Here is a 20,161-nt window from a genome sequence, read left to right on the forward strand (position 1 = left end):
CAAAATGTATATAGAGCTGAAGTGATTAATGTATGTTTTGTAATAATAACAATCTAAATCTATAAAGTATAGTAACTAAAGTTTTCAAATAATTTGTAGTGGAGTAAAAGTACAATATTTGCCCCTGAGATGCAGTGGATGGAGTAGAAGTAACTGGAAATATCCTCAAAAGTGGAGTACTTGAGTAAGTAACTTTACATGTGTACTATTGCATTTTTAGCAACTATAGTACACTTTCTTTAAGCGTTTGCCTGACGACCAACTATAGCCAATCACAGCGCGAACCTGTCAGTCTGGGCTATGGGATGTGTGAATTATATCAGCTACCGGTATGTTACAACGGTTACATCACTCTGTGAGGACACGCCTTTTTGGGTGGTGACACCATCCAGCGAAAGTGCTCGGAGGGGGAGGGGTGTGCCGTCGCCACGCGCAGACAGCAGGCAGCAGCTGCAGCAACAAGACCTGGTGCCATTAACACTGCATTCTAAAATAAATAAAAAATAACCATATAATCACATTTATTTAGCTAGAACATATTAGGATCACGTTATACAAACGACATCTACAAAAAATGGTAGACCGTGAGCAACTGGTGCAGAAGGCCAGGCTGGCTGAACAGGCAGAAAGATATGATGATATGGCAGCTGCCATGAAATCGGTAAGTAGGCTATTATACCTTTTGTGATCATTTGTATCCTCTGAATCAATTTATTATGAATTATGGTCAACCTCATCAATATACTAATATTTATTTTTAAATATGGTAATGCTTGAAATGTGAGAAATATCGGAGCACGTTATTGTTAACTATATAGACGTTAGCTTGTCTCCATAGGGTACCATGGGGGCAGTTGAATGAATCAGACGATGTCAAATAAATCTGGTGTATGAAACTTATCATCAAAGATCACGATCATGAGGAACACGTCATTTTTGAACTGTCAAACGTGCTGCTAATATGTAATTTAAAGCAACATCAGTTGGAACCCCACAGGAAGGAAAGGCATCTTCTTCATTTTTTGGCATCCGACGATTCGTGTAATATATATATATATATTTTTTTAAATGTAGATGTCTACATATAAGAACCACTTATCTTATCTATTTTATCTGTTTAGTTTACACAATGTACTACTGCGGTGAACTGGTTGACTGAGGGGCAAATGCGGACGGTTTGATCTTGGGGCGGTGCCTTTTGCCAGACAGGCTGTATGATTGTTAAATGATTGAAAGAAATACAGCGTGAAATTCACACTGACATTAGCACTCGGTTTAACCACGTACTGATCTGAAGACGAAAGGGAAATAAAACGCTTTACGCAAAGATGAATATTGGAGAGAGCAGCTATAGGCTTATAGTTATAATAATAACGCCAAATGATGCGCATAGAGGACAAGGCAAGTGGTACCATTATGAGTGACATCGTATGGGCAGAGAATGGCCATGTTCCGTTTTAGAAGATGCTAATCGAGAAACATATTGCGATTATACTTTCATCTTTATTTTGTGTGAAGACACATTAGTCAATGGGTCCCCAGAATCGCCCCCAAAGCTACACTGCGCATTTGTGAAAAGAACGTTGGCTGAAGGAGGTTGATCACAATCGATTTGCGCAACATCAGTTTATAATAAGAATAACCATTCACCTTCCAGACGTGGGTGGGCGTTAGTGGAAACCTCGCCAAAATGTCCTGTAATTGCCATACTGCAGTGAACGCTACCGTTTTCCCCCCTTTATGTTTTTCTTCCAATCTTAAGTGTCTATGTGGTCACTGGTCGATGATGATGATGCTGTGTAACAACTGCACTCTCGCATCCTCGACCTCTTTCGGCGATTGAGCAGGTTTTCACATGAGGCGTGTCGCAGCATCAGCCAAGCAAGATGCAGTGCCAGTAGGGCTCACAACCACAAAATGCTGGGCATGAAATGGTGCACTACTGTGATTACCACAGTAGTGCACCATTTCATACCCAGCATTTTGATCATAGATCATGCTTACATGATCTGACAATGACATTACCCTCACATACATCATGGTTGCTACCGCATTGACACATAAGGAATTCTGACTATAGGCCTGGATCTCATATCTGCATTATTTTCCGGGAAAAGGGCAATGCTGCCACAGTATACCTCCTCTGCTATGAAAGCCTTCATACACAAATAACTGTTCCTCTCTAAATTGGAGGAGGAAGCAAGTGGGGATACAGCCGGCGTGCCATTCTGGCTACAACAAATTCAACTATAAGACTCAACAAGTAAAATCTTGTGGCCTGCTGTCTATCAGTGTTTATAGTGTACTGTAGAGTAGGAGACTATAAGGCCAGTGACTCCTCACTTACTCTCTAGGACCAGGTGGGGGTATAATGTCAGAGGGGGATTGGCTCCACCCCTCAGATTTATGCCGAGTCAGAGAGGGCTGCCCCTCACCCAGCCAGTCTCTCTGCAGTAGTGGCACTGGGCAGTGGGGTGTGTCTGCTCTGCTGCCTCGCCCATTATCTGAGGGGAATCCCTTGCCACTGCAGACATGGACATATAGCAATCACCACCCAATGGAAATGGAATATTAGTCATCTTTCATTAGTTTGTTGTCTCCACCAGGCCGAAGGAGAGTATGTTTTGCACTCCGTGTGTGTGTCCGTCCGTCTGTTACCAGCTAATCTCCAGCACCGTCGATGCCACATTTTGCACAAACACTCCCTGGATGCCAACGATGAACCTCTGCCCCAAATTTTCCAGAACGGCCTGTTATAGCGCCACCAGGAGGCCGACTTTTGAAAAGCTTTTTTTTATATTACTCCTCCAGATTCTGTCCAAAAATCCCGCAAATCGTTACACACTATCTCTATAGTCATGTGTTCAAGACGGATCTGTCCGATATTTCAGATTCCATCCTAATTGGCTAACATTGGCTTTCAAAGTTTGCAGGATTGGCCCGTTTTGAAGAAAAGCCTCAAATGATTGTGCAATTTACGTGAAATGTTTTACAGACTTTCCTACTAGGCTTAAGAATATATCGCACCCTTTTCACATTGGCCTGTTATAGCGCCACCAACAGGTGGATTTTTGCAAAACACATTTTTGGAACAAAATGACTCAAATCATCCAATTGCCATCCAAGGCGTTTAGGAAATGTCACCCTTTTCACATTGGCCTATTATTGCGCCACCAGGAGGCCACAACCTGACCTGCCCTGGTGGAGACCTGTGCCCTGAGGGGCACTTTTTCTAGTTACATTTTCTTTTCCCCATTTTGCTTGCTGGTTTAGTCACGTATGCACTTACAAATAGGCTAAGCCTACTAGTTTAAAGTTAAACTGAACAAGGTATCGTTCAATTTTAAAGAGTATAACAACAGTATATTAGAGTGAAGGGGCAAGAGGTATATGTATGCTATAGAGTGTATGCTATAGATACATTTCTCAAGTCGCTCACAGTAATTTCTTAGGCCTTTTAGAATGATGCAAAATTAAATTGGAAACATTAACTTGATATTCTATGATTTATCCGTGTTTGATACATATATAAATATAAATATACCTTCCAAGTTTCAAACTTCATAAACATTATGAAGACAATTTCTAAGACTGGGAACTCACCAACTCTAACAAGGCTTCTGTCCCCCTGTTTACAAAACTGAATGTATTTTCACTATATGACATAAATATTCATTAGATATGTGTTTATATATATAATAAAATATTGACTTTTCCTTAATATCATTGTTTATGAACTTCAAATTTAATTTGCTAATTAATTCATATAATACTAGAGAGGTTGACTTCACCTTCCTTTCTACAAAATAAAACGCCCAGTGGGCTACTCCCTCAGATACTGTGTTGTAGTATACAGATACAGTATGCCAAAGTACACATTATCAAGAGTTTGTTATCTTTAGAACATTTTAAAAGTAAATTGTCATTGCTTTCAATCGGAATGTCTAATTATTTGACATCTTACATTTTCATTGTGTGCAAATAAAAAAAAAAGATTTACTATACCAAATGTAATCAATGAATCATAACAGACTGACATGCTTATGTTATTATTGCTACAATTCTCAGCTCCCACCGCCTTTAACTTTAATTACATTAGCGGTCTAGCCGCCCTCTACCTAAATCTTTATGTTAGTTCATATAAGAATTCTAACAAAATAATGTTGTCTAGTACTATGGGACACTGCTACTTATTAGTGAACATTAACAACACACCATCCCAATATGAGAAACCTGTAAACTTTACAGGGCTATTAGTAATAGGGGGCGGCAGTGGCTCAGGAGGTAGAGCGGCCCATCTTGGAATCCGAAGGTTCCAGGTTCGATCCCCGACTCCTCCTGGCTAAGTGTAGATGTGTCCTTGAGCAAGACACCCCTAACTGCTCCCGATGAGCAGGTTGTAAGGCACTTGCATGGTTCGGTGTGTGAAATGTATGTGAATGGGTGAATTTGATGTACAGTACATTGTAAAGCTCTTTGAAGGGTCGGAAAGACCAGAAAGACACTATAAAAATGCAGTCCATTTACTCCACTGATCCACTGATTCAGAGTTGTCTGAATTATTCATTTCATTTAATAAATAAGAAATGCATAACATTTCTTCTTTCTTCGTCTGTACTGTTACTACAACTATATCAATGTCATCCTGTGATGTCACTGTGTCTTTAGTCATATGAAAAATTAAAAAATGCAGAATAAAAAACAGCTGCAATGGCTTTCCGCGACCATCTCATGATGTATTTCCTAGTGAAACTGGCTGGGTGGTTCCCAGCCAATCACAATGATGGAGGACCATTCACTGACAATAAGTAAGGGGGCTGTGTCCCCATATACCGCCTTTTGAGGCGGCAGCGCCAGCTGTCTTCTATGTATTCCTATGATAGAACGTGCCTGTGCGGTGCGGTACCCTTTAGTGATTTACCAGTGTAACAGCCCCAAATAAACCCCCAGCCATAATATTATACCTGGGGTTAAAGTGGGCTAGTCCAGACCAGTTTATACCCCGGGTATAATATAGGCTCTCCCAGAATATACCCATCTAGCCCAGACCGTGCCCCACCTTGTGTTTTTCATTAATTATTTTTACATCATAATTATTAGTAATGCGTTATTAAGTAACATCTCTCTAGTCCATATTATACATTAAATGTCCAAAGGTTTTTTCTCCTCAATATCATAATAGAGGGTATGCGCGTGACATCATCATCATACCCGGAAGTTATGAAGGAACGCCTACTGAGTGGCAAAAACTACTTTCTGGCCTTGACAGCCCATCATCATCATTTTTTGACTGCGGTCGAGATCATGGATTTCACAATGCCACGCCAGACTTTCCGGTCCTTCATTGCCAAATTTGCCATCCCCAGTTCCTGCGTACTGATGCATGTGTCCCTAGCGATGACATCAAGGAACGACAGTCTTCTACCTCTGGTCTGCTTTGAGGCAGGATTCCAGAGAAGAAGGGAAGATATAACCTCATTGTCAGATCTGTAGCAGTGGCCGGCAAACTGTGTTCTTCTGGATCTAGACTAGTGAAGAAACACAGGGAAGGTTGCCGTATATTAGATTAGTCGATGGGTGGCTCTTCCAAGAGAGATGTTGCGCTCTCATTAGCGGGTGTAAGTGCCATCCAACCATTTCTCTAATTTCTTTGAAAGGGTCCATGTCTCGGAGCCATAGAGCCCATACATCCAAACAGAAAAGTCCTATATCTGATTGAATTAACTTAAATTACGTTAAACTCACTTTGCCACTCTATTTGCTTCTCACTTTATGCTACGCATATTCATTTATATATTATTTTGGGTTAGGCCAGACATAACTCTCCTACCAGTTTATACCGCTTTGTGTTTTTATTTTTAATAAATAAAGGTAATTATTTGGGTAAATAATATATACTGAATTGATACCTCTAGTCTAGTCCAAATAATTTATTTATTTCAAAATTTCACTAGAGGATAAGCCCCTGGAGATGCAGCATCTCGTTTTCGAGGGGTCCTCAAAGTGTCAAAGCACAACAAGAAAACATTCCAACACAGAACAAAAACGCATCAAACAAGGACATACACAAAAGACTCTTCCACCATCTCAAACCCCACTACATCAGTTTATTTTATACCACCTGTGTTGTTCTTGCAACACTTTAACTCATTTACCGCCAACAGCGCCATCTGGTGGTGGCTCAGAGCATCATCCAGTAATTTAACCCATTCAGGACGGGAACCCCTTTTGGCGTTTTAAGCATTATGTTATACTTTAGCTGTTGAAAAATAGCAGATCTACAAGCTCATAGCGTGGCACCGAGTGCCGAGAGGAAACACTGAAGCACAAAAGACATGGTGGCCAAAAGTGGTATTACACTATGGGCCAAGCACTATGCATTGCGCGCGCTCACGTGCCATGCTCCATATGTGAACGCCATGCTCCATATGTGAACGCCATGCTCCATATGTGAACGCCATGCTCCATATGTGAGCGCCATGCTCCATATGTGAACGCCATGCTCCATGCGTGAACGTGCGCAATGATATCAACAGCCCAGCGCGTTCACGTATGCTGGGCACTGGTTCCAACCCGGAAGAATGCGGCCTCATGCGCTGGGTTTAACTACACAGTATACTGTGTCAAATAGCAATTTAGTTTATAGTATTTGCTTCGATTTCCTTCCCCTTGAAAACAGGCCTGTCAGCAATACGTGGGGAGGGAATGTAAGCTTGTAGCATGATTTTGCCTATACTTGCAATGGATTTGCCTACTGAAGAAGTACCTATTTTATGCCCTACAAAAGAAGAGTCCAGTGACTGTCAATATTTGACCTCTCTCTTTGCATATTTACAAATAATACTAGTGTTGGAGCTTTTTCTTCTTCTTTTTTAATGGTGCATATAGGTGTGGCTTTATGAGAACTGCAGGTGGTGGATACCAATTTATACCTTGGAAGGGATGATTGTGGCCAGGTGTGTAATGGGGGAAGGCCACACCTTGCTGCTGCCATGAAGTGTGTTGCTTCAATGTTTGTTTAATTTGTTTTTGTCTATTTTTATGGATTTGTATGGTTGGAAAGAAGGTTTGATTGCAAGATGTTAAATACATTGATTATAGAGTTAGAGAAGAACAAAAACCTTTCAGGTGCTGAACAACAATAGGTATATTATTAGTATATGACGACCACTGTGGGTCTTTAACAGGCCTGATACATTACACTGTGGGTCTTTAACAGGCCTGATACATTACACTGTGGGTCTTTAACAGGCCTGATACATTACACTGTGGGTCTTTAACAGGCCTGATACATTACAGAATACATTGATTATAGAGTTAGACAATAGGTATATTATTAGTATATGACGACCACTGTGGGTCTTTAACAGGTCTGATACATTACAGAATCCATTGATTGACATATCCAAAAATACAAGAGCTCTCTGGACATTAAATTGATTGAGCATGCGCCTAACAAAAGTTTAGTTACACACATGCTATATATTAGGCTTGGGCGATGGGATGAAAAAGAAAAGAAAAGGAAAAGAGTGAAACAGTGGTTAGTATTGAGCAACAGGCTAACAACATCACCATGGCCATAGCTATTAGCTAGTTAGCTACTAGGCTACTGTCTGCTTCAACTTCATTGACAACGTGCGTCACGACGTCAGCCGACACAGGCGCTGCAAAAAAAAGGCAGATCTACACAGGAGGGGGGAGAGAAAGAGAGTGAGAGACGAGAGTCTAATTGAAATGGATCAGTTCAGTCTGTTCATTAAAAACACAGTTCAGATGGGGCACGGTGGCACAGTCGGTAGTGCTGTCGCCTCACAGCTAGAAGGTCCTGGGTTCGATTCCCACTGGGGACGCTGTGGGCGCTGGGGGCATGTTCTCTTCTCTGTGTCATCAGTGCCCATACCCGAGGCGGGGTTGGCGAAAGGGCCTTTCTGTGTGGAGTTCTCCCCGTGTCCACAAAAAGCATGCAGTAATCCTGGTCTCTAAACTACCTCCCCCTGGCCAGCCGGGGTGCCTGATGGAGGGGAAAGGAAGTGGTCGGAATTAACGTGTTCCTTCCACGCGCTACGTCTGGCTGGGGAAACTCTCACCTGTCAGGTGAAAAGAAGCAGCTTGGACTCCTCATGCATAGAAGTAAGCATGAGGTCAGTCCCCCAAGGTTGGCAGAGGAAGTGTAGCGCCCAGGATTACGGCATTAGACAATTGACACTGGGTGAAAAAATGGGTTGCAAAATCGAGGGATAAAAATTATAGAAAAAAACACAGTTCAGTTCAGTTCAGTTCTGTCAGTGCAGTGGCAACAGGCTTAGCTCTTATTCAGCAGTCTAAATGCTGCTAAATAGAAACTGTTCAGGAGTCTGGTGGTATTGGTCCTGATGCTCCTGTATTGTTTGCCTGGCATTGGATGCAGCAGCGTAACATAGTCAACAGACCATGGTGGGGGTGGTAAATGTCCCTGACGTCTCTCGTGTATATGCTTTGAGTTCAGCGGTGGTATAGTTGCCAAACCAGGCGGTGGTGCCACTCGTCAGGACGAAATTATATTGTGTATATCGTAATATCTGCAGAATTTATCCATGGTAAGTTCACTACAGGCCATAGAAATAGTGTATAATTGATGTACATTTCCAATCATAGCAACACTGTGCTTCTGTGTCAAACACAAACACAAAGTAATCAGTCCACGGAGTCCTCTGTGAAATGTTTGTTCGATATGAGGATGCATTGCTTGTTGGCGTCTATAGCAATAAGCATAATTGGACTACCAAGCATGTGTAGGTGGCTGTGAACATGGAATAAGTGCACTTATTATAACCTAATTTATATTGCAGGTATAAATTCTATCCCAAGGGATATCTTGTATAGATGTATTGTATTTGTGTGTGTGTGTGTGTGTGTGTGTGTGTGTGTGTGTGTGTGTGTGTGTGTGTGTGTGTGTGTGTGTGTGTGTGTGTGTGTGTGAGCTTCAAGTTTGTGACTTTTGTAGATAAACTGTCTTTTATACAGCACCCTATAAATTTGAACATACGGTAGTCTACCCGAGTTTTGTCCTAGACGTTCAGTACATATATTGGAGGAATCTAAGCAGATCATTATTGCCTTTTTTGTGGCAATTTTGTCAGTGAATTGTCAATAGTCTTTTTGTTCAAATGTGTTTTCATGCAAGGCTAAGCTAAGGTATGAAACAACATAACCACCGTATACCCTTGTATCTAAATTTGGCTATTGATTAGGCTGCACAGGATAGACAAACTGCTGAATAGCTTGTTTGTTATTTGGTCAGCAAAAGGAGTAGGTGTATCACACATGCACAATTCTGTCTAGCTATGCAGCTCAACCCAATTCATATACAAGATTGGCAATGTACACAGTTTGTTCCAATGGAATGGTCCCTTTGGAACACATTATTTCTTCATGAATGAATAACTTTGACTTGTTTGAGATCTATGAACAGTCTTATGATTCATATATTTACAATAACTTGTACAAAAAGTTAAAAAACACAAAAGAGTTGTTACACTACAAGTCCACTTTTTGTCTAGAGGCTACACGAAAATTAAAGGAGAACTTGGCTGATATTTAAAGCAAACCATACCATTCCTTTTATGAGGAGAAAACCAGACACTTCCCAAAGCATTCTGTGTAAAGAGGGCTCCCCAATTTAGTCGTTATGGCAATTAATTCCTCCCCACATACATTTCTGCATGTTGTTACTGTTGTTTCATACTGTCTCACCTGCCAGTGAGGAGCCCCCACTCAGAGGATGCAGTGCCTCTGACCCACTCCTCCTGCACAACAATTGGATTAGAACCCCTAGACTCTGCGGTGGTGGGCCGACACTCCCGGCAAAATGATGCAGGCACCGGAAACATGTATTTTATTTTATTTTCTGAAAACGTTGCTTTACAAGTTTACAGGATAACCTTGGCACTTGGCAGGGTTACAGGACCTTGCAGTAATAATTTGTGAGAGGTACTTCTGTGGTTTTGCTCAAATAGACAACAGAGCTAGAGTACAGGAAGTGTCGCCAAATAGACTACTACAATGTATGTCACACAGTAATCAAACCATTGATTCGCTTTCAGGCATGAGCCCATGTGGTACACGCCCTATCCACTCGGCTATGGGCTGTCCCCATAGCAGCAATTCACATTATTCCTGTACCATGTACTTCCTTCTAAGAAAAGTATGTCCAAGATGACATGAGAACTTGGATGTTCTGTAAAATGTATAGATTAGTGATCAGTCAGATATACCTTCCATGTTTGCACACAAATATCCCCAATCCAACTCACTACACATCAGTATACTATTGGACAAGGACATTTGCTAACGATGTTAGCTAGCGAGCAGTCATTCAGGCAGTCAACCGTTTTACTGCCCCTGTGGCAAAGTCACTATTAATACTTTGAATAGGTTTACTGGTTCAATGTGCATTGAGTAATTCAAAACTTAGTACTTTACTTTGGCATGAAAAGACAAAGTAGAAAACATACAGTACAGGCCTACCAGAATAGAATAGAAACATTTTGTAAGGTTGAATTACCGGTAAGCATAATTGTGTGCCCTTACCCTTTTAAATGTTACTACTAGCTACTTCAGAATGCATCACAGGCACCAATGAATATATATATTATGAATTACAGTATATAATTGTTATATAATATACAGTATATAATATTATGAAAATGTGATTCTTTGTGACATCACATACAGTAAGCGAATGCAATGGGAAGTATCGCTATCACTACCAACTTCTTTGCACATTAAATGTACAGGGGAGGAGAGAGGCATAACATGGACACAATGGGGAAATCATGGAGGCGCTACTGAAAATAAACATTTGGATTTAATTTAATTTAATAAGAGTTTTATCAACTATTAATTATGGCTGTTTGTGATACTGAGCATGAAGTAACATTGCTGTTCCCTTTTCACTTACCTTCACTTTGTACTGTATTGTCCTGCCTAAAACAAGCTAGTCTAGGTCCGAGCATCATTTAAATTCCCTCCAAGTTATAAACCTCAGATGTTTTACCTATTAACCTATTACAAATTTCACAAACCCGCTGCAGCAGCAGCTTTAAAGAAAAACAGCAGAAACGGAACAATTTTCAGGGCAGAACTTTTGTACTGAACACTTTTACTAACTAGTGACACTCACTGCTATGCTATGTAACCCCCCCCCCCCCCCATGCTGTCCAGTGCTTAACAAGCCAGCCCTATTCACACTGCTCATGACGTCAGATAGTGCATGCCGCCTTTGTGCTCTGCAGCCTGAAAGAGGGCAGGCTGGGGAGGGGAGGGGGGCTGTCACATCACTTTAACAGAGACACATGAAGACCAGGAAGATTGCAAGGATGGAAGGAAAAAGACAGAGAGATGAATGGCGAGCTGAAGACTAAATCAAATGGCATGCACTTGGCCTCTAAACACTGGAAAAGGGACTTCTTGTTGTTAGCTTCTCAACCTTAACGTCTATAGTGTGTGTGTGTGTGTGTGTGTGTGTGTGTGTGTGTGTGTGTGTGTGTGTGTGTGTGTGTGTGTGTGTACGTGGAATAGAAATGTATTATATACTACTTTTGCTATAAAAGTATCTCACACACACACACACACACACACACACACACACACACACACACACACACACACACACACACACACACACACACACACACACACACACACACACACACACACACACACACACACACACACACACACACACACACACACACACACACACACACTACACTGACTGTTGATATGAATGAAAACAGATCTGTCAGAGGGGAAGTATATCGACTGTGCTTCCTGGCATTTATTTGTATTAGCATGCAACTCTTTGGAAGTTGACAGCCTTGTGTAAGAATGAGTCACGAGAGAGCCAGCGCAATTGATGAGCTTTATGGGCAGACAGAGGCCTATTGTCATCCCTGCACCATAGCTTCCGTCAGGGCTTTCTGCACACTCTGCACAGGCCCCTGGAAACAAAGACGGCCATGTTTTTACAGTGAGGTTGTTTAGGGCTTGTTTTTCTGACCTCGTACTCTAGCGCTGAACTACAGTACACTGCTGGGCTTTTACAGTTACGTTACATATTGCTTATGGTCATTTATCAGGATGTGGCTTGGAGTAGTAGGCTATAGAGCAAAGTATAGCTACACCATTAGTACTGTGGTGGATTTAATACTATGTCTGTCTCTAGACTTGGTAACGCCCGCCTGTCTCTGATTGGCAATGGGAAATAATAATAAATAAGTGGGAAATAAATATTGCTCGGTGTTGGCATTGCCTAATTTACTATTCTGTCTATATCAGGTCGCAACTCGAAGGGGGCTGAGTAGGCTCTAGCAAACTTCGCAATGCTCGACACGGCAACTCGCGGTGTCTCTCGTGTCTCAAGTTCGGTAGAGACGACGCCCCTCCGTCGTGGTGGAAAACTGTACTTTAATCAGCAATAAAACGAGTCCGTGGTTGTTGGGAATAGTTGCGGCAGCGGGATGCGAACCCAGGCAGCAGAATCCATAATGATTAGACCATTATGCTAGTGATTTGGCTGGTCTAATTAGTGTCGAGCCTGTATTACAATGTGAGAAGAATGATCCGCCTTGCGGGCACCTAATACTTCTTACTAGTAGTAGGAGGGCCAATCAAAGGCAGGCCCCTGCCTGCGTTCATGCAGTATTGTGTTAGGCAAGCTTTCTCTTGTGTTTTTTATGCAATTAAATATCGTCTTGTTCTAAGACAGGAGTACTTATGTCATATTGTTTATGGCAGCTGTAAAACCCTTGTAAATGAAGAGACTTGACTTGACTTGACTTTTCAGTCAAAATTATATTTTTCGCTCAGGCTTTGTATATAGATAATTGTGCATGTTGTTTGTTCGCTTTTTCACCATTTGTGCATTGCTTGCTACTCTCTTGTAGACCAATGTGAAAGCTGGCTGCAAGGTCTGAGATATGAAATGGCTTTTTTCCTATTGAAAGACAGCTGTTATCATGCCCTGCGTCCACCCACCCACCCCAGTCCCACGTCTTATCCCATAGCCATCTCCGTGCTACTGGCAGGTTGCGGCCAATGTCACCAGCAGAGATAGAATGGCTTTCAAAAGACAAAGTATTGCATGATATTACTCTTTGCCCTCTGATTCCTCTCTGGTATACAGTACAAGGAATGTGCTGCTAGAGGAAACAGTGGGGTTTTACAAAAGAAATTAAAAATCAAACATTTTAAAATGTTTGATAAATACAAATTCAATCATACATTCATTATTGCATAATATTATTGTAGGGGTTCTCAAAGTGAGGTCCAGGGACCCTGCCTTACTTGAGGCCATTCCAAATGGACACTTACAGGTCTGTAACAGGAGTGTACAAATGGTCCTGGAACCATTTTTTTCCAATTTGTACACTATTGTGGTCCTTTAAATTAAAACGTCCACATGTCACAGCATGATCGGAAAAGCAGTCACATTGAAAAAGGTGCACTCTGTTTCAGCCACCGACACTCACGGTAAAATGACACAGGCACCGGAAACATACGGCTCGCCGAAACCAATGGCCGGTCCATTAGCTCCCATGTTGACTCTGGGGGGGGGTTTACTGATAATGAGATGCCTTGGCTTGCATCGCCCTCTAGTGTTGATTACACAGATCAGGAAAACGAGCGCTTCTTTTTCAATCTGACTGGTCTTCCAATCATACTGTAACACACATACCAGCTCTGACAGTGTGATACAACTGCTCCAAAGAATGGTTCCAATGTCGGATATGGTTCCTCCGGTTCCTTTTGATTCCAGATCACAACCCTAACTGTAACACCCTATATTGACAATAAAAAGAGTTAAAAAACTCTAAGATTTATATTAGTCATGATTGTATAGTATGAGCAGTGTTTTCAAACCTTTTCATATCAAGGTCCATTATGTATTGGGCATTTGAGCCACGGACCACCATTTGATCCAAAGCTAAAGAATATTTTATTTTATTGTTGGATAAGATGTTGTCCACATCCACAATTCCATGCTGTATTGATGTGGTACCATTAGGAGAGATAACAAGCAAACATTGATCAAAATAACAATTCTATTACATTCTCCAAATGTTTATAGACGTAAATTAAGTAATGCAGATGTTTAATAATAATTTAACTCTAACCCTAAATATCTATAAGGGTCCCATTGGCTTACCAACTCTCCATCATTTAGCTAGTGACCACCTGGAACGCCCTCAAGGACCCCCCCCCAAATACACGACTGTTTAAAAGAAACTCATGATGAAAAGATTGCCGGTTAATTTCTGGCTATATCCATGACCTACCCATATCAGAGGCACTGTAAATGTCGGTTCTTATCCTGATAAGTGTGTCTATGGGGAATTATTAAGAGAAGCAGATTATGTAATATGACCCACAGGTTAAAGTTACTTTGTTAAATCATTTACTGCCAGAATTGATTCCGTCTGTAGTCTCTTCCCTGCAGCCAGAAGTTTTATTTTGAAGACCCCAAAATTCACCCCAAAATTAACCGGAATCAAAATAGGCTATAAAGCTACCGCTTTGGCTACGGTATTTTTACAAGTTATCTGAAGCGTTAATGTTGTAACCGTGAGGTAGCGACCATTTAGTAATGACTTCATATTACAACAGGACAATCCCCCACAATATAAGTGTGAGTGTCATCTTATAGGGATAGGGTTATTAATATAGGCCAGGGTAAGACTCATCAACTCAAGAGTTGTGAGAACTTGTGACCAGTGTTGGCTGTAATGGCGTTATATAACTGGAATACTTAAGGGAGTAAGGGAGTAACCCAACGAGTTAGTTTTGCAATTTAGTAGTTAGTTACTTAGTTATGTTTCCAAAAAAAGTAATCCCGTTACTATAATGTGTCCCTGTTCATTTTGTTGGCAAGATTAAAAAATAAATGAAGCCCCGACTCCCCGAGAACGCGTCCTGAAGGGGTGGCGAATGAAGCCCCGACTCCCCCGAGAACGCGTCCTGAAGGGGTGGCGAATGAAGCCCCGACTCCCCCGAGAACGTGTCCTGAAGGGGTGGCGAATGAAGCCCCGACTCCCCCGAGAACGCGTCCTGAAGGGGTGGCGAATGAAGCCCCGACTCCCCCGAGAACGCGTCCTGAAGGGGTGGCGAATGAAGCCCCGACTCCCCCGAGAACGCGTCCTGAAGGGGTGGCGAATGGCCACTCAGTTATCTGTGGATAGTCTTGTGACACTGACGCGAGGTTACTCTGTGGTGGGGTAATAAATATTGCGCGGTGTTGGCATTGCCTTGAGGAGGTAATAATGTATTATTCTGTCCATATAATAAATATTGCGCGGTGTTGGCATTGCCTTGAGGAGGTAATAATGTATTATTCTGTCCATATCGGGTCACAACTCGAACGGGGCTCTACCGAACTTGAGCCACGAGAGACACTACCGAGTGTGTTAAAGTGCGAGTCTTTGAGACAACTTGTTGTGAAATTGAATTGTATGAGCCCGTGTTTTATTTTCATAGAGGCAGCTTCTGAGTCTGCGCTGATTGCGCTCAGATCGTGCACAAGCGAGTGTTGTTGGATGTCGAGAGAGGCCTACCCTCGTTTTCTGTAGGCTATAAGCCTACAGAAAGCCTCATGCCTCATGCACGGTGCATGAGGCTATAAGCCTCATGCACGCCGCGATGCGCGGCGTGGAGAGGGCAGGGACTCTTGAGGGGCACGTGCTGGCTGGTTGGAGCGCAACCTATTTTTTTACAGTCTATGAGCGCAACTGAGCCGCTGCTGGTTAAATTGAAAAAGGCGTACAAGCTTTATTTGTTGTAGCCTATATGGCATGATCGGCCTCATTACATGGCATATTGTCTGTACTCTGTACACAGGATTATTTTTAATGGCAGTAATCCAAAATTACTTTAGAAATGAACGATACCCAACACTGGTTGTGACCCAACATTTGGTTGAGTGAACAAAAGTAAGACCTAGTCCAAAGCAAGAGTGGAAAACGGCAATCTCTCCTCTCTCTCTCTCTCTCTCATATAGTGTGTGTGTGTGTGTGTGTGTGTGTGTGTGTGTGTGTGTGTGTGTGTGTGTGTGTGTGTGTGTGTGTGTGTGTGTGTGTGTGTGTGTGTGTGTGTGTGTGTGCGATGATACAGTATATAAAATACATACCGTTTATGATGTTGATTGTATATTGAGGTGTGTGAAGATGCCTTTCTCATTGGGGTAGAATAGAGGTGAAACACTGGCCTGTCAAAATGAATAAATGAATAAATAAAGCTTTCAGTGCAGAAGAAACCTTGGGATGATGTCAGCAACCTGCTCGATGCAGTGGTAGTGGCCATTCTCTTTTTGAGTGGTGCTAGCAATGTGTGTCTGTGTGTACTGTATGTACGTACGTCTTCCGTGTGTCTGTGTGTCTGTCCGTCCAAGCACGGAAATAGGGTTTTTTACCGTACAGTACAGTACTACAGCATGAGTACAGCACCACTCAGTTCAGACGGGTCTGATTTCTTCTCTCTGCTTATCATTGTCACTCTGTCTTACATCTGGCGACTTATCTTAAAGTGTTGGTTCAGTAATCAGTAACAACTTTATTACTGCTATAGTATATGGAACAGCCCGGCTGTTGCATGGTAACAGCCTGGCTGTTGCATGGTAACAGTCTGGCTGTTGCATGGTAACAGCCTGGCTGTTGCATGGTAACAGCCCGGCTGTTGCATGGTAACAGTCTGGCTGTTGCATGGTAACAGTCTGGCTGTTGCATGGTAACAGCCCGGCTGTTGCATGGTAACAGTCTGGCTGTTGCATGGTAACAGCCCGGCTGTTGCATGGTAACAGTCTGGCTGTTGCATGGTAACAGCCTGGCTGTTGCATGGTAACAGTCTGGCTGTTGCATGGTAACAGTCTGGCTGTTGCATGGTAACAGCCTGGCTGTTGCATGGTAACAGCCCGGCTGTTGCATGGTAACAGTCTGGCTGTTGCATGGTAACAGCCCGGCTGTTGCATGGTAACAGCCTGGCTGTTGCATGGTAACAGCCCGGCTGTTGCATGGTAACAGCCCGGCTGTTGCATGGTAACAGTCTGGCTGTTGCATGGTAACAGTCTGGCTGTTGCATGGTAACAGTCTGGCTGTTGCATGGTAACATGTTTTTTTTTGTCATAGTATTAGCTATCCTCTAACCGCTAACAGCTCCTCTCCCTGCAGGTGACGGAGCTGAACGAGGCGCTGTCCAACGAGGAGCGCAACCTGCTCTCGGTCGCCTACAAGAACGTGGTGGGCGCGCGGCGCTCGTCCTGGCGCGTCATCTCCAGCATCGAGCAGAAGACGTCGGCCGACGGCAACGAGAAGAAGATCGAGATGGTGCGCGCCTACCGCGAGAAGATCGAGAAGGAGCTGGAGGCCGTGTGCCAGGACGTGCTCAGCCTCCTCGACGGCTTCCTCGTCAAGAACTGCAACGAGACGCAGCACGAGAGCAAGGTGTTCTACCTGAAGATGAAGGGCGACTACTACCGCTACCTGGCCGAGGTGGCCACGGGCGAGAAGCGCGCCGGCGTCGTGGAGTCCAGCGAGAGGTCCTACAGCGAGGCGCACGAGATCAGCAAGGAGCACATGCAGCCCACGCACCCCATCCGCCTGGGCCTGGCGCTCAACTACTCCGTGTTCTACTACGAGATCCAGAACGCGCCCGAGCAGGCCTGCCACCTGGCCAAGACAGCCTTCGACGACGCCATCGCGGAGCTCGACACCCTCAACGAGGACTCGTACAAAGACTCCACTCTGATCATGCAGCTGCTACGGGACAACCTAACGCTGTGGACGAGCGACCAGCAGGACGAGGAAGGGGGCGAGGGCAACAACTAAAAAAAAGTCCCGACTTTCTTTCTTGCCAAAACACACAGACACACACACACACACACACACACACACACAGACAACGCGCGCTCACGAATAACGACGACAACAAAATAATAAATAAATACTACTAGTAAACGTTCTTAGAAATTAAAAACGACAACAAAAAGGGGGGCTGATGGAGCATCGGCAAGCCACTTTTGCTGGTGATACTAATGCGGCCGCTGTTCTTTATTTTTCCACAAATTAAAAGTAAAATGAAATAAATAAACGGTGGGATGAGGGCAGTCAATTTTAGTTAGTCGAAGTTATGATTAAAGAAAGAAACAAACGAAAATCCTTCTCGATAGCCTCTGTGACATTTGCCAAACTACCACTTAGAAGCAAGGGGTATGTCATTCTTCACAGTGTGGCCACTGGGTAATAATACCTTCACACTAGGCATAGACTGTTGTTATTTTGCAAAGGAAGCCGAGCTGTCTTATTGTATTTGGTGAGGGAGGAGCATTCGATATAAAGTTTGACGCTTGAAGCAACAAGAAAATTTAAGAGTAAACCTTGAATGCATCACCTTGCTTAATGAGAGACAGACAAAGAAAGAGAGTGTGTTGCAAATTAGTTATAGAGAGAAGAGAGGTTGCGGAAAAACCGAACTTCTATCAAGTAACCAGAGACGTACCAACATGGGACTTGGATGCACAGCAACGTGGTCCTTGAGTGAGAAGCAGGTCGACTCTGTTTTGAACATACATACAAAACGTTTCGGTTGCTCTGTGTCAGGTTATGTGTCCAGCTGAGTCACAGTCATACTGTATAACTAAAATACAAGTTCATGAAGTAAAGCCTACCCAGCAAGCCAAATGACGCCATGAAGATGTTATGATGACGTCCTCCGGTGACTCTGGTGACGTTCAGAACTAGGCCAGATCACAGCCCATATGGGGATGATGTTTACGTAATTTCCAAGACGTCTTCACCAGTTGAAATACTATAGCTTATTCTGGGCCAGATCTGACTAGTTGTGATATGACTTAAGTTGATCTGGCCTCGATCGGACTCTCTCCGATTCATCCAGGATGTCCGTCTTATAGTGGGCACTGGGCAGAATTTATGTTGATTGAAATCAGGTGATATTCTGGATCTGACTAGTCTTGGCTTGACTTGATCTGGCCCCAATCGAGACGTCACTAATTCGTCCAGGTCCTGACCGTGCTTGCTGGGTAGTGCAACTTGTTCCTCATGTGCTGCTGCTGTGCTTTTTATTAAATAAATTAACCGTCTTGGCGCACCTAATTCTTATTGTCAGTATTGTTGTTACTATAACAATTTCTATTGGCTCTTTTATGTTTGTAGAATTACCATTTCATTCATTGAAATCAAACCAAAATCAATGGAAAAATACTATTTTAAAGATTCTGGTTTGGGAAGAAATTGTTGAAACAAGTCACCAAACACATAACCCCTAATTGTCTACCGTAATTTCTCTTAACTTCACAACTATCAATAGAAATGATTTCTGAAAGGGCACAGGGTCGACTGGAATCGCGTACAGTACTTGATTGGGGGACTAAGTGTAATTTGTGGACAGAGCACATGCAATGTTACATGGAAGATCTAAAAGCAGATTTGAGGTTTGTGGATTTTCTTTGTGTTAAGTTTCTTATTGGTCAAGAAATGCACTTGCCTATTATACTGTTTCTTCAGTGTAAGATGATAACTGCTCCAATATTCTCCATAATACAATATTGTGCATGCTGTGATGTATTTATACAGTAGCTTGAATTTATTAACTTATACTGTAGATGTTATGTATTCATATGAACATGGAATCACTAGACATTCATCTGATTATTTTCTATTTATTTCTTTTTATTGGATTGTTAGCTAGACCTTCTTTTAATCTGTGTTTTCTTTACTCCATTTGCTGAAGTACGCTATACCAAAACAGTGATTGTTAACAATAAATTGATCTGTTATGGACGTTGCTATGGTGACATGCAATTCTGTTATGGACGTTGCTATGGTGACATGCAATTCTTACTAAGGGAAAAAGATCAGAACGCTGCTGTGTTTTTTGATCTTTCAGTCAAATTTTGTAATCAAAATATTGAATTGGTGTTTCCTGTATATGGACCATTATTGTTTCTATAGCTTCCTTTAGCTGCCCAATGGCAGTTCAATTTCAGTCAAATAATGATAGTCAAGATACAAAATGTTGTCCAATCTGAACTCGATTAAAAATTTAAATCGACAAAGGTCACACTATTTGGTACAAAATCACATTATAATCATATTATTGGTGCTATTACAGTAGA

At 42.5% G+C, this 20,161-nt stretch overlaps 1 protein-coding gene across 1 annotated transcript; it reads left to right on the top strand.

Moving 5' to 3' along the window:
• Positions 1-423: 423 nt before the first annotated feature.
• ywhag1 (3-monooxygenase/tryptophan 5-monooxygenase activation protein, gamma polypeptide 1) lies at positions 424-19,845 on the top strand. The gene is made up of 2 exons (XM_079508538.1): positions 424-661; positions 17,199-19,845. Exons 1-2 carry the CDS (start codon positions 575-577, stop codon positions 17,853-17,855), a joined length of 744 nt encoding a protein of 247 aa, XP_079364664.1. The 5' UTR covers positions 424-574; the 3' UTR covers positions 17,856-19,845.
• Positions 19,846-20,161: the final 316 nt, after the last annotated feature.

Source organism: Electrona antarctica, assembly GCF_951216825.1.
Source record: "Electrona antarctica genome assembly, chromosome: 8".
Lineage (NCBI taxonomy): Eukaryota > Metazoa > Chordata > Actinopteri > Myctophiformes > Myctophidae > Electrona > Electrona antarctica.